This window comes from Lathamus discolor, chromosome 2 (assembly GCF_037157495.1).
Source record: "Lathamus discolor isolate bLatDis1 chromosome 2, bLatDis1.hap1, whole genome shotgun sequence".
NCBI lineage: Eukaryota > Metazoa > Chordata > Aves > Psittaciformes > Psittacidae > Lathamus > Lathamus discolor.
In genome coordinates, this window is record NC_088885.1 from 134,874,955 (window position 1) to 134,888,720 (window position 13,766).

General features: G+C 36.1%; 1 protein-coding gene across 1 annotated transcript in view; it reads left to right on the forward strand.

The window, feature by feature from the left end:
* Positions 1-13,766, forward strand: part of SLC26A7 (solute carrier family 26 member 7) — a 139,385-nt gene that overhangs the window by 49,099 nt on the left and 76,520 nt on the right. Inside the window, exons 11-15 of the mRNA XM_065669148.1 lie at positions 1,738-1,844; positions 4,373-4,439; positions 8,893-9,030; positions 10,497-10,545; positions 13,109-13,209. Of these exons, the coding sequence (XP_065525220.1) occupies positions 1,738-1,844; positions 4,373-4,439; positions 8,893-9,030; positions 10,497-10,545; positions 13,109-13,209 (462 nt within the window). The remainder of the gene's footprint in view (positions 1-1,737; positions 1,845-4,372; positions 4,440-8,892; positions 9,031-10,496; positions 10,546-13,108; positions 13,210-13,766) is intronic.

Sequence of the window (13,766 nt, forward strand, 5' to 3'; positions counted from 1 at the left end):
ACTCGACCGTACTTAAACATTTTTGTCTTTGATACTTCCTATGCAGACTTTATATTGTTTTTTCCTGCTTTCTACTTTCTTCTGAGACAGAAGAATTTTTTAGGTCTTGCAGCAGTGATTTACTTAGATGTGATGAGGCTCAGGTCTGCAGTTGAAGTGGATTGCTTGATTTCAGGTGTCAAGAATTCAGCCTGATCAGCATGAGCTAATTCTTGATCCCACTGGAATTTCGGGTTTGTAATACATCTGTTAGCCCTTTTGTGTCCAAGCAATCTCCTTTATAAATATATATTGTATTTGTAAAGCTTAGAATTAGTTGCTTGCTTGTTAATCAGAACTCAATGTTTGTTGCTCATAAAGGTATTCTTTGAAAATATATACATCAAAATTTGTATAAAATGTCATTTTAAAATATAACTGGAGATGGAGCACTGCTTCAAAGAGTGAACTACCTCTTTACTTAGAAGCCATGCCATTGAAGAGACTGCAAAACCTTTCACAGCAGTTTAGAATTTTGAAGATGAAGGAAGAAAATGTTTCTCAGTAAAGTCTAACTCTCTGTCCCCTGTGAAGCACAAATTAGGACAGTATGACTTCCATTTTATAATTCATAAAATAACAGTTCTGAAATCTGCTCGAGAAAAGTTCCTGTGGTTAGACTGAAAGTATTCTATTATCTCTGGCTTTCCTGAGTTAAGTGAAAGCATCAGAAGGGATAATTTTAACACTGATTGTGCCGTTGTAATGTGATCTGTTCCTCTGCAAACATTAATAAGAAGCACTGTAATTGTTGAAATGGGCACTTGCCCAGATCAGTATTTGCAGAGGAGTGAAAATGCTTTCCATTCTTCTTTAGCATTTTTTGTATAAAGATTAGGTGGCAGTCTTTGCTTAAGGCTCCCTCAAGAAAGAAATATGTGCTGATATTAGGTTGGTATAAGAAATCAGGTAATTTATACTTTTCTACTTTTAATTGTAAAATCTGGATATCTCTCAGCCATACACTTTTCTGTTTAGAGAATTATTAAGAAAAATATTTGAAATGTTGATTTTTTTTTTTCATTTTAAATTCCTTTTCAAAATTACTATTGTTTCACATATGCTCCTTTGTATTTTTTAATTATATTAACATGAATCCAAAGTTTTATTAAACAAATATCGAAAAATTGGGAAGGAGTCTGAAATCTCACCATTTCTATGTGAAGAAATTAATTCCTCAAAGATTTTTATTTGTTATAGAGTTGGTTTAGTCAGCTGTACTCTGATAAATGCCACTTTAACTTGCAAATTATAATTCTCATTTGTGCAATTAGTGGGAGAAGAGCTTTCTGTGTTTGACCTTTAGGGTATGTCGTTGTGTAAAACAAAAGGAAGATTTTAAATGTGTGCTGTGAGAAAGGTGACAAAAACTTTCAATGTGAAAAATAAAATAAAGGTTTCACAAAACAACTGAGTTCATTGTAAATTATGCTGTTAGCACAACTACAGATGCTATTTTAAGTAACTCTCCAAGGAACTTGTGTGAGCATTGGGATGAGTAGTGCAATATCATATGTGTTCTCCCACAGGGAAGCAGTTTCAATTGCTAATTTAGTCTTTAATATTTGTCAGTTCAAAGATCCAACTGTTCGTCTCTGAGAAACTATCTTCAATTTAAAATCTTTATTTCTGATTCATAAAATGCACATTGTTACAAGAATTAAAACTAACCACTTCTTTCTGTTTTCCCCCATAAAGAGCATATGGGTTAGTACCTACATATTTACAATATGCTTTGCTGCTAACGTGGGACTGTTGTATGGTGTCCTCTGCACTATAGTAATTGTGATTTTCCGCTTTCCCAGGTGAGAAACTATCTATTGAAACATTCTAATAACATAGCATTATGTCTTTTTTCTGGCATATTGCTTCACAGTCAGGATAGGCATATGGTATTCTGAATTTAACAACGAAATTCAGGTTTTTATTTGCAGAAAATTACAAGGTAAGAGAATTCAAAAAGAAAAGTCACACCTGTGCACTTACGGTAGTCTAAGGATCTCTAAAATGTTTCATATTATGACAGTATTTTGTGATTTGTCTTAGTATTACACATCTGTATGATGGTGAAGGTAGACTAAAATCAACAGAGGGATCAATAACATGTATTTTTTTTCCCATTAGATATTTATATACTCCATAGGTGAAAGTATGTCTGGCAAGCCTTAGTAACAAAGTGGCTTTATAAACTCCCAGATACTATGCTGCACTGGAGTTGATGGTTGACATTTGCATTGTTAATATACAGAATCATAGAATTGTTTAGGTTGGAAAAGTCATTTAAGATCATCAAATTCAACTTAATGAAACATAACTGCATCACTATTCTAATGTCTAATGAAAAGTATAAACTTTATGTATGAATTAGAAAAACCAGGACAAAGAAACTAAAGCTAACAGAATCATAGAATCATAGAATAGTCAGGGTTTTAAAGGACCTTAAAGCTCATTTAGTTCCAAACCCCCTGCTACGGGCAGGGGCACCTTCCACTAGACCAGGTTGCTCAAGACCCTGTCCAACATGTACTTGAATACCCTGGGGATGGAGCATCCACTACTTCTTTGGGCAACCTGTTCCACTACCTCACCGCCCTCACAGTAAAGAATTTCTTCCTTATATCGAACCTAAATAGCCCCTTTTTAAGTTTGAACCCAATACCCCTTGTCCTATCACTGCTGTTCTTGATGAAGAATCCCTCTACAGCATCCTTGTAGGTCCCCTTCAGAAATTCATTCATTATTTTTTATGTATTACAGTTGCTACTTTGGACCATGAGAAAAGGAAATATCAGCTGAGGTTCATGATAATTTTGTGCTATAGAATTAACCCATAGCTCACCAGTCCTGGAAATGACATGCTGCTTTCAGGCAGTTTTTACAGGAATATTGAATCTCACTGAAATCAAGCAGAATATAGACAACTCATTTTAATGCTTATCAAGGTTAATGGTGTTAACCATTTATGCAGAGCTCTGTTCTCATGGAATAAATTGCAGATCCAGTGTGAAAATGGCCAAAAATTGCAAGACAATTGCAAATTAATCAATCTATACCTTTGTGGTAACATTCTGCTACTTAGCAAACTAAAATTTTGGTAAATTCTGCTAGTAAAGGATGGCAGAAAGAAAGGGATATCTGACACAGAAAAGCATAATCTTTTGTTGTCTGATCAGACCTCAGTCTGAACCTGCTCTAGTTAAAGTAAAAAAGTCTTTTCCCAGTGACTTCTGTGATCTTCAGGCAGGCTGCACGTGACTGTCCGCGCAACCTAAAGGCATTGGACAAGCTGACAGTCTTAAAATCTGTACTGCAGATGAGATTAGCAAGAGAACATGTAGTAAACTGTCCAGTCATAGGCAAAAGCATCCGCAAAAATGAAGCAAGAAAAACACTGTAGATGATTTGTTGTGAACTTTCTGTTCGGATGCCAGAGTATTGAACAAGGTACACATCATGTATCAGAATGTATTAAAACCTACATGTATTAAAAGCTACAGTTCAATTTATGAAAACATGAGAGAACAGCTGACTTTACAAGCCTCATTTAGCCAGTACCTGCAAGCACTCCTTGCATATTGAGACATCTATTAAATGTTTGTGTTCTGGGATTATTTCCAGTTTCTAGCTTTAGGCACCGAGCTCAGATGATAGCTAGTTTCATAGTCATCTTCTCCTGCAGTTAAATGCATTCCTGCAAATGATATATTGAAGCAGAAGGTCCTACACTGAGCTACCTTCTCAAGGCAGCTTTCTTTTAACTGACTGTATAGAGAACATAGGGATATTGGCTCTTCCAGTTAAGTCACCCACTTTGATAGCTAGAGTGCAATGCTCTGCTTTAGCATACAAAGATGTGTCAATTTTAATGACAAACGAAACATCCTTAAATTTCATGACCCATACTAATTTGATTTTTTTTTTCATTTCCTTAAACTATGATTTTCCAGGCTAAAAAAAAAAAAAAAAAAAGAAGAAGAAATAATTAAACCTCTCTCCTTTGGAAGCTGAAGATTATATATTGCCTGCCTTGACCTGAGACTAGGTTTCTGGCCAGATACAAAACAGTAATGAAACTTAAAGCCAAGAGTTTATTTGCCAGAAGTTTCCATTACTCATATTTTCAAAGTGATATCTTATAATTTAAATTATGCTTTTTACTCTTTACGTGGATCATTATCACAAAAAATAAGCTCTGTATGCATGAAAAAATATATGGAATGCATTGTCTCAAACTTAAACTTCTACGCTGTAGTTTTGGGGGTGTGTCTCTTTCTGTTTCTGTTCAAGACAACTAACGATTTGCCTTACAGATTTTTCTGTGTATTGATTACAGAGCAAAGACACTGAATTTGAAAAACATGAAAGAAGTGGAATATAAATACAAAACAGAAGATAATTGTGTAAGTTAACTTTGTGTGTGTGTTGCACTAATCCTCATTTTCTCTGATTGGTTACCAGATTGTAATCAGTGAGTTAAGGGAACATTCTTATTATATGATCAGTTGAAATCTAATGCCAGTATGATGTAGCAAACACAAACCTAGTTTGGGCATCAGAAATTGTAATATTTTCCTGGTTCTGCTGATGGCCTGCATAGTAAAATTGATTAAGTCCTCTTAGATCTGTCTATCTTAGTTTATTCATTATTCTTGAATTAGGAATTGCTCTTTATAAAAGTTTCCTAATTCCTAAGTCTAAGGAAATCTCTTGGCAGCAAGAGCATCTGAGCAGGCAACAGCTCTCTTTATATTCCTATAAGATTTTCTAATTTCCTGAAAGTCCTTTGGTATTCTCATCATCCACAATCTCTTTTGTGATCCCTTTTCTGCCACCAGCCCCTTGTGATCAACTGTCCCAGAGGGCACCATGTATGTCTGGGAAAGGAGGGACAGCAGCGCAAAGTTTTCACAGACTGCTTCACACATCTCACCATTCTGCAGTCGAGCAAGGGTACCCTCACGTCTAAAATTAAGAATCTCTCCCAAAAACTGTTTTTGAAATTTGATTTCTTACAAACTTAAATCTACCAGTCAGAAATCTTACATTTTTTGGTTAGTTTCATTACAATTATCATCAAAGTTGCTTGTGGTCAGGCCTATGGTAAGAGGAAAAGGGTTATGACCTGGAGAGGTGAAATCCCTCCACCAAGATGAAATGTTAGGTCAGCAGCCAAGGAGAAGCAGAACCATGTGTCCTTTCAGGACAGAGTCCCATCAATAGGACATCCTGCCTTCTCCACTGTGACAGTTTCTATTATGTACTTTTTCATAATGCTTATGAAGGGTCTTATGTATCAGTAAGCAACATGCTCATCAGTTATTACCTCACCACTAAGAAGTTCTCCTCTAAAGAGTTAATTTTTTTATGGCAAATGTTTTCCATCAGAGCTATCTTGGTCTCAAAATCTGACCTTGACTTAAGGGAGTTTACTGTTTTGGCATACTGAACAATGCTGGAATGTGAAAGGTACATGTGAATGGGGAGGAATCTGAAATGTGAGTTAAAACCACTGTTGTTGAGGCTGTCCAATCTGTCAATTATTATATCCTTTTTCATTCTTAAGAAATATGTTGCAGTAACTTTGTCAGAGAAGGGCAACCAGAATTTTATTTGCCTGCTTGTATTCATATCAGTTCACAAAATACTTTGTACAAATCCCTATGTGACTCTTTTTGTTTTCTTACGCTAACTGCTCCCCTGCTTTTTTTCCTTAATCATGAAGATTAATGCCAGTAACCAAGTAATAACAAGCTAGTGTCTGAAGACAGTCGGGAAAATAACATTTTGTTAAGAAAGCAAATTACTTAAGAGCTTATTACACAAAAACAAAGAAGGAAAGTATTTTTAAGATTTAGAAAAATGCCTTTAATTGAACTTATTGTCGCTGGGTTACAGCAGGCATTTAGGGTAACTTTTAATGTATGAATGTGAGACTGATCCAAGTTCTCCTGGTAAATAACAGCTTACACATGAACAACAGGACTTTTAAACATGAAAATATGCAAGCTTAATGGTCTACCCTGCCATTAAGGTCTATAGATTTATAGAGGTTATTTCATCAATGAGAGAAAAGAGTTTGATGTGGAAAAAGTCAAGAAGGCATTTAGAAGCTTATGTGAAACACATTGCATCACAGGCACTCACTCAACTGAATTCTTACTCAAGTATAGACAGGGGTGTGCAGAGCGCACAGGGCAATTGCCAGTACCCTTCTAAGTGACAGCAGGGGTAGGACCCTTGCTCTTTTTCAGCAAGAACACAACAAAGAAGAAGTCCATTTTTCTCAGAACAGTTCTTATTAAAAAAAGAACTAGAACCAAACCAGAGCTGGGAATAAGTGAGTCAAATTTGTCACAGATGTCCTTGCCTGTCCTGGACAAAAGGTTATACCTAAGTCTGCCGTTTGCTTGATTTGGCATTACGATTTGAGCCTTTCAAGTTTTTCGACTTGTGTCTTTGGAAGCTTATGAGCTTCTTGATCATCACAGGCTTCAATCTTTGCACATTTCTCTTGCTTTTTCTTAGTTTTCATCTTCTACTTTACCAGTTCTGGTAGGATACCAAAGTGCCCACTTGTCTCCACACTCCAGCTCTGTATAGCATTTTTAGGGGTATCTGTGGAATATTGGAGTATTTCTCCAATCAACCACATACTGCCCTATGTTTTGCCCCTATTTTACAGCTTACTTGCATATAATCTTAGTTATTTAAATTGCCAGTTAGGCTTTACCACTTGACTGACCAAGGTACGTTGGTGATGGCATATTTACCACAATCACATTAATAGGTAAATTGCATAAAGTCCCTATACATAGTCTGGGGTTCATTGCCTCAGTTTTGGGTGTTTGAAATGTTTCCTTCGTCTGTATGGTTGCTGTGGTGGTGTCTGAGAGATCATCTGGTTCCCAGAAGTCTGAGTAGCAGTCTACAATAAGGAGGTAGTTTGTGTGGTTTGTGGTGAAGATTTCAATTCCTGTTGTGTTTGAAGGTCTGTTGGGAAAACTGCGTGTCTTCAATGCGATGCCATGCTTTTTGAACTACTTACAAAATGGTTTGTGTCAGCTCTACTTGCTTGTGTTTGGGTGTGACTTTATTACATATCTTTTGTTAGAAAGAAGAGAGAATTTTTGAATCTATATTCTCTTGCGAATTCTTGGGGTTTACTTCCTTTTACACATTATCACAAGAAGTTCATTTTTGAGAGCTGATACTCACATAAGTCAGATATTTTATTTCAGTAGAAAATGTTTTTTTTTTCTGTGTCCAGACCCCTTTTTGCACTTAGTGCTAGGATATTTTATTGCATATAGCACTTTTGTGGTCTGAAATCCTTTTGGAGAACCTTTTAGAATCAGACCTGTTGATCTGCCATCACGGTCTCCTGCTGACCTGCTGAGGTGTTGTCAGCTACAATGCTTGCCCCTTAAAATCAGCAAAATTATGTCTTCCATCCTGTTTTCATTCTTCCAAAACAGGCAAAGCTTTTTATGACACTGTTGAAGCTGACGCTCAATGGTACCGTGCTTTGTATGTGAAAATACCTAGTGGGAATCATTGCTGTGCAATGCTCAGGTAGTGTGTGTTCAAGGATCCTCTTTTCTTCTCACTGGGAAGGAGAATGCATTGAACTTCCACCTCTAACCTAGAGATAGCCAGCTGCCATAAAAGACTTGCCTGAAAGACAAATTAATCCTGTTACTTTTTTGGCAGCTGGTGTTTATGAGCAGTGTTATTGTGTCTATTTCAGGTTCTCTAGTTGCATGCTTTCAGCCAGAAAACCAGAAAATGCTACTAAAAATATTTATAACTTTTACAGGTCATACCTGATCCTGCTTATTTCTGTTTAGAGTGCTAGATGTGTCGCAGATTAATATAAATATTTATTGGAATATACATAAAAAACTTTATAAGTAGATGTAATATCTTTCATTAAATCAAATAACATAAATAGGAAAAGTAGAAGACCCTAACAACTGACAGACTTTTCCTCAAGTCTGAAACAGAAACAGCAGAAATCCAAACAGCTGTGCTCCACACTGAATTAGGTCTGTCTGAGACCTAATTTTCCTAAGGAAAAGAGAAACATGGGTCACAACCTGTAGAAAATTGAGAGCTAGGTAGAATTAGTTTAATTCTACCTACCTACAAAACCAGCATTTCAACTGGGCTTGTGATTGTTGATATCCAATATATTTATATATAAATATTAATTTTCTTACTGGCTTTTGAAGGTATTTTATAAGTCTACTTTAAGAATGAGAGAAATAGTACTTGTTTTGTGGGAAATATTCCCCACTGGTACCTGTGAGCTTCCGACCTTCATCTGACATCCTTCAGAAATCGTTCCGCTGTGTAACATCTGTGTTTTGAGCTAAACAAACTTGGTCTGAATTGACCAAGTATTTCCAGAGAGAAATATCCCTGTTGTACTAAAGTCATCTTCAGATGATCAAGATGAACATTTACAGCCTCCCCTAAACCACCTGCAGTGTTTGCTTCAAAACCCTGTGTACTTTTTTCAATACATGTGTTCACCTCATAAAAGATATTTGATGTCTGAAAACCTTGTCTTTCCTAAGTTTGGGGATCATGCAACATAACGACTATGGTTTTCTTTTTGTGCTAACTTGAATTAAGGACAATTTCCCTTACGGTTTACTTATATTTCCTTTTTATTTCAGTTGCGTGTGAAGACTGATCAAGACAGTTATCTGTTAAATCATTCTTGCAATCCAGAATTCCTGCCAGGTTGATTTCTAGGAATTTGCAGAATTTTTAAAGAAATTAGTTCAGTTTTTAGTCTTCAAACCCAAGATACTTTTTTTTCAGCTTTATGTTTCTTTCATTCCACAGGAAACATTAAAACAGGTAAACATCATTTCAGTCAACAACCCATTAATCTTTCTGAATGCCAGGAAATTTCATGCTGACCTGATAAAGATAATCCAGAAGGATACCAGGAGCAGCCAGGCATGTGAAGATGTAAACAAGGTAGGGTATGATATATACTTGAGTAATCATGGTGACAGTGTTGAAGATCTTGATTGCTTTCCTTATATTTCATAGAGAATATAATCAGATATTGAAACAGATATAAAAAGGTAAATGATTAATTTAGAATAAGATAAAGTTAATACTTATCTTAATCAGATTCGATAAGGATTATTTTCTAATTATTAATTTAAAAGAATATCTTTACTATTTCTATATATGATCTTGTAAGAGCCATTAAAGCACTGATCTGAAACTCCTCAAAGTTTCTGGCAGAACTTACATAACTTCAGTTAACGTAAGGTGGTTATTTTGAAAAGACAATGAGTAGCTACATATCTACTTGAATAAGATGTGATTTTTTATTTTTTTTTTTGCTGGAGAGCAATCTGGTGTAGTGGAATGTGTCCCTGCCCATGGCAGGGGGCTGGAACTGGGTGATCTCTAAGGTCCCTTTCAACCCATACATTCTGTGATTCTAGGATTCAACAATGTAGGTCTACCACCTCTTCTGTCCCTTGCTAAAAAGCTGTGCTACCCATACCTCCTTTGATGGATGGCTTCTCCTCTTTTTTCAGAAATTCGGCTCAGAGATTATGCTGCTGTTATTCCTTGGTTCTGCCAGGCTAACTGATTAGGATTAGTATGGTAACAAACTTCCAAACAGAGAAATTGCTTAGGATTTGCATGGAAATAATTTATGAGTTAATTTAATAAGTCTAATAAGTTAATTTAATAAGTTAATATAGAAGTTACTTAGGAAGGAGATTTTATCCTTTGACTCTTCAGTAAGGTTCTTGGCAGTACAGATGTCGGAAATACTGTGCATGCATTTTTTCTTGTGAAATAAAGGTCTTTCTGTAGCACACAATGGGAATGAAAAAATTTCACTTTGGATTTTGTTTCTGAGCTGTATTTCTGGTTTTAACTCATATCTCTACCAAAAACTTAAAATTCATATTGAAATAATTATTAAGAGTTTATCCAGATAAAGGTAACTCTTTAATAAATTTTCATGTTGAAAAAGTCCTTGCTAAAGTATTAGTGCAACAGATGAGATTATAGCAAGTAGAAAATGAATCAAAAGTCAATGTTATAAAATCACTGGCTAGAATTTATTTTTCCAACCACATCTTTCCGATCTTTTGACCCATCTCTTAACCCACCCCTGCTTCCCCAAAAGCATCATGTTTATAATATGCTTTCTAGTGGATCCAAACATGACAGTTTGAGTCATCTGAAAAGAAAAATAGAATATCAGTTTTAAATCACTTTAGAAGAACAATTGAGATGCTTACTCAGCAAATCTTATGTACCTAATGGGCTATTGCATAAAACATGATTTTGATGAGGAGTTAACTTTGATATTGAGAAACTGAATGCTTATATATTGCATTGATTTTCTCTGGTTACTATGCCAGACTAGTTTTCCTTGTTATGTTCATAGTTTGTTGCTTTTATTTCAGTGTGAGCAGAACACATTGATGTGTTCATTTTCCAATGGAAGTTGTCACGGTGAGTTTATTATCCATAAATGCTATTAAAATGAAAATGGATGTAAGCACACAAAATGGCTCTATGCTTTTCTATTTATTTCTGGGTGAACTCAAGAAGTTTAGAAACTAGTATTTTCAGTTAGACCTAAATGAATGAAGCACGAGTGCTAAATAGTGCTATACTCTTTTAAACTTGGCCTAGTGGGTCTTATCTTTATTCTGTTCTTGACTGACTTTTTAAGATTTAAAAAGCAGGGAACCCAGAAGAATATCTTTTCTGCAGGAGTCCTTGCTTGTTTCACAATAATCACTGTGTGCATACTGAGACAGCTATTCCACAGATTGGTCTTCAGAACAAGGCCAAAGAAGCTGTTTTGCTAAGCACTGATTTTTGCATTCAGAGTGGTTCTTGAATATTAGTATGCAAACGTAAAAAAAAAGATAAGATTAGAGCCGTGTTAAGTCTTTGTGATCTTTAAAGCCACTTAGGAGAAAAATCTCATGAAATGTCAGCTGACTTTAGAGTGACACGATGGGCACCAGTATTGTACAGTATATCAGTGTGGTATAAAGAAAAAAACATAAGGGTTTGCTTTCAGCTAAGGATTAAGCTGGGTAATTCCAGTCTTCTCACCTTTTGCAACACTTAAATCAAACCGCAGCACATACATTCCCGTGGTAGAGCTACAACAACCTATTGCAGAAGATACTTTATACAGATGACATTATTGTGGATGGAATTAAAACACTGTGTTTATCTAAAATGCTTACAAGCATTAAGGCCACAGTAGAGAATCTGGTTTGGAGGCTGTTGTCTGAATGTTTACATTTATTAACTAGACTCTTGGCATTTTTATGATACTACAGTGTTTACTTAGGGGTGACAGAGTGCTTTGCTGAAACAAATCGCAACGTAGTGATACTGAAGACTGTATAGCAGTATGCTGTAAAATGCTAAAAAAGTGCACAGCACCCTATGTGTAAGAAGATCTTGCCAGTACATGCTTCTGCCTTGTTCTTTTAGATCAACTGGTTTCTCATGTTACCGAAGTGACACACAGCACAAGACCTCTTTTCTGATTTCTTAAGGCCTGCCTTGAGGACTTTGTTTTGTAGTTCCTTGTACCAACCAGTCTTTGGTGACTGTTCTAGGGGACTTCAGAACAAAAGAAACAGAGAGAAAAAGGAAAAATCCCTATAAAAACAAAATGCGGGGCTTCAATTTTCAGGAAAGAGGGGAGCAGGAGGACATAATCCTTACAGCAGTCATCCTGGAACGTGTAGCAACTTACGTCTTTGTCAAAATCTTCCCTTTCCCCCTCTGGGAAATCCTAATTTGCTGTTGGTCTGGGTCAGCACCAAATCAAACTGCTGCTGCTGCCCTTGCCACTGGTTCAGAGAGGAAGCAGGTCTGTACCTCCCTCCCCATATAGAAGCCAGGAAGTCTTTACTGCAACACAGGATGCCACTTGGGTGGGAAAGTAGCAGGAGTAATAGGCAGAAAGACTAAGTTCTTTTGTTTTAGAGGGAGAGGAGGCATGTAGTAATTATTACAGTGAGCAGCATAGCAGATCTCATAAATCCCTTCCAGGCTTCCATCACAGTAATGTCAGGCAGGAGGTTTCCTTTAAAATTTAGTATTTCTGCTTGGTATGTATCTATTAATGTACATTAGACAGTACAAAGAGAGAAAATCTTCAGAAGTGCAAGTCCAAAAGGCTCTGGCTTCAGACTACTCTCAGAAAGGAATTAGCACCAACTATAAATCTATACCATGGGGATATCCTAAGTCCTCTCAAGAGTTTAAAATCTTTACCTCTGCTCTGTCAAAACCACTTAGTTTAACCTGTTCTTACATTCAGAATTCCTTTCCTTAATATGTTTTGTGTTTGGTTTTTTTTAGTTTTGTGTGATAACTAGTATTTGTTCAAGGAACAATGTAAATAAGATGTGCACTATTTTCTAGTTTTCCCTTTATGAAAGCCAGGAATCATTTATCTGTGTGCTAATTCAGTATACATTTAGTACAGAGTGTTCTTAGTTTTAGTACAAGATGGCCTGAGATTGAAGAATGAGTGTAAGACCTTAGCAAATCTTACCAACATCTTTCCAACATGTGATATTACATAAAAAATAAACCAAACAAAAAACATCATAGTAATACCTTAGGAAAATGAAACACTCTACATATTTCTCTTCCTTATAGGCAAATATTAGTTAAGCCGTAGCAGATGTTTGTATATTACAGAAACAAAAGTGATATTAAGAGATATATTGTCTGTGTGTCCCGTATAAAATTTTCCAAACAAGACAAGGTATTATCCTGACTCATTTAGAAATTCAAATGTGAAGAAGCAACTCTTTAATTCTTGACAGACTATTGCCATCTAAAAAAATCTCATTGATAATATGATCTACCCACCGTCATTTCATCCCGTTGCTCTGAAGATCCTTCATTTCTGATTCTAAAATGTGCCATTTGTTAAAGTTTGGGTCTATTTTGTTAAACTATCATTATTCTTACATACATTTCTTGACTACTCCCCCTTTTAATTAAAGTTTTTCATTTATCAAATGTGCAGGTGAATCGTTGCAGTCATGTCACAGTGAGCAAAATGTTTTGATATTAGATTGCAGTGGGCTGAATTTCTTTGACTACACTGGAGTCTCAGTGCTGCTTCAGGTATTTATGACATCACACAAATTTTATGCATAGAAATATAATTTACATGTATGAGTTATTAGGACGAGCTACTAGTCACCTCACCTATACTGGTAGATAAACATGAAACTTATGGAAAACATGAACACAGGTTTCATATGAAACTAGAATGTGTTACTATTTAAAATTACATAAAAAGTAATTCTAAAGATTTTTGGTGACATTCACTGCAAATAAAAGTATCTGTATGTAGTGGAGAAAAGGACCGGGGGTATTGGTTCATGGACAGCTACTTATGAGCCAGCAGTGTGCCTGGATCAGAAATAAAAGTATCTGTATGTAGTGGAGAAAAGGACCGGGGGTATTGGTTCATGGACAGCTACTTATGAGCCAGCAGTGGCCTGGATCAGAAATAGCATGGCTGGCAGGAGTAGAGCAGTGATCGTCCCCCTGTATTCGGCTCTAGTGAGGCCACACCTTGTATACTGTGTTCACTTTCGGGCCCATCACTACAAGAGAGGTATCAAGGTGCTAGAGCAGGTCCAGAGAAGGGCAATGGAGCTGGTGAAGGGCCTGGA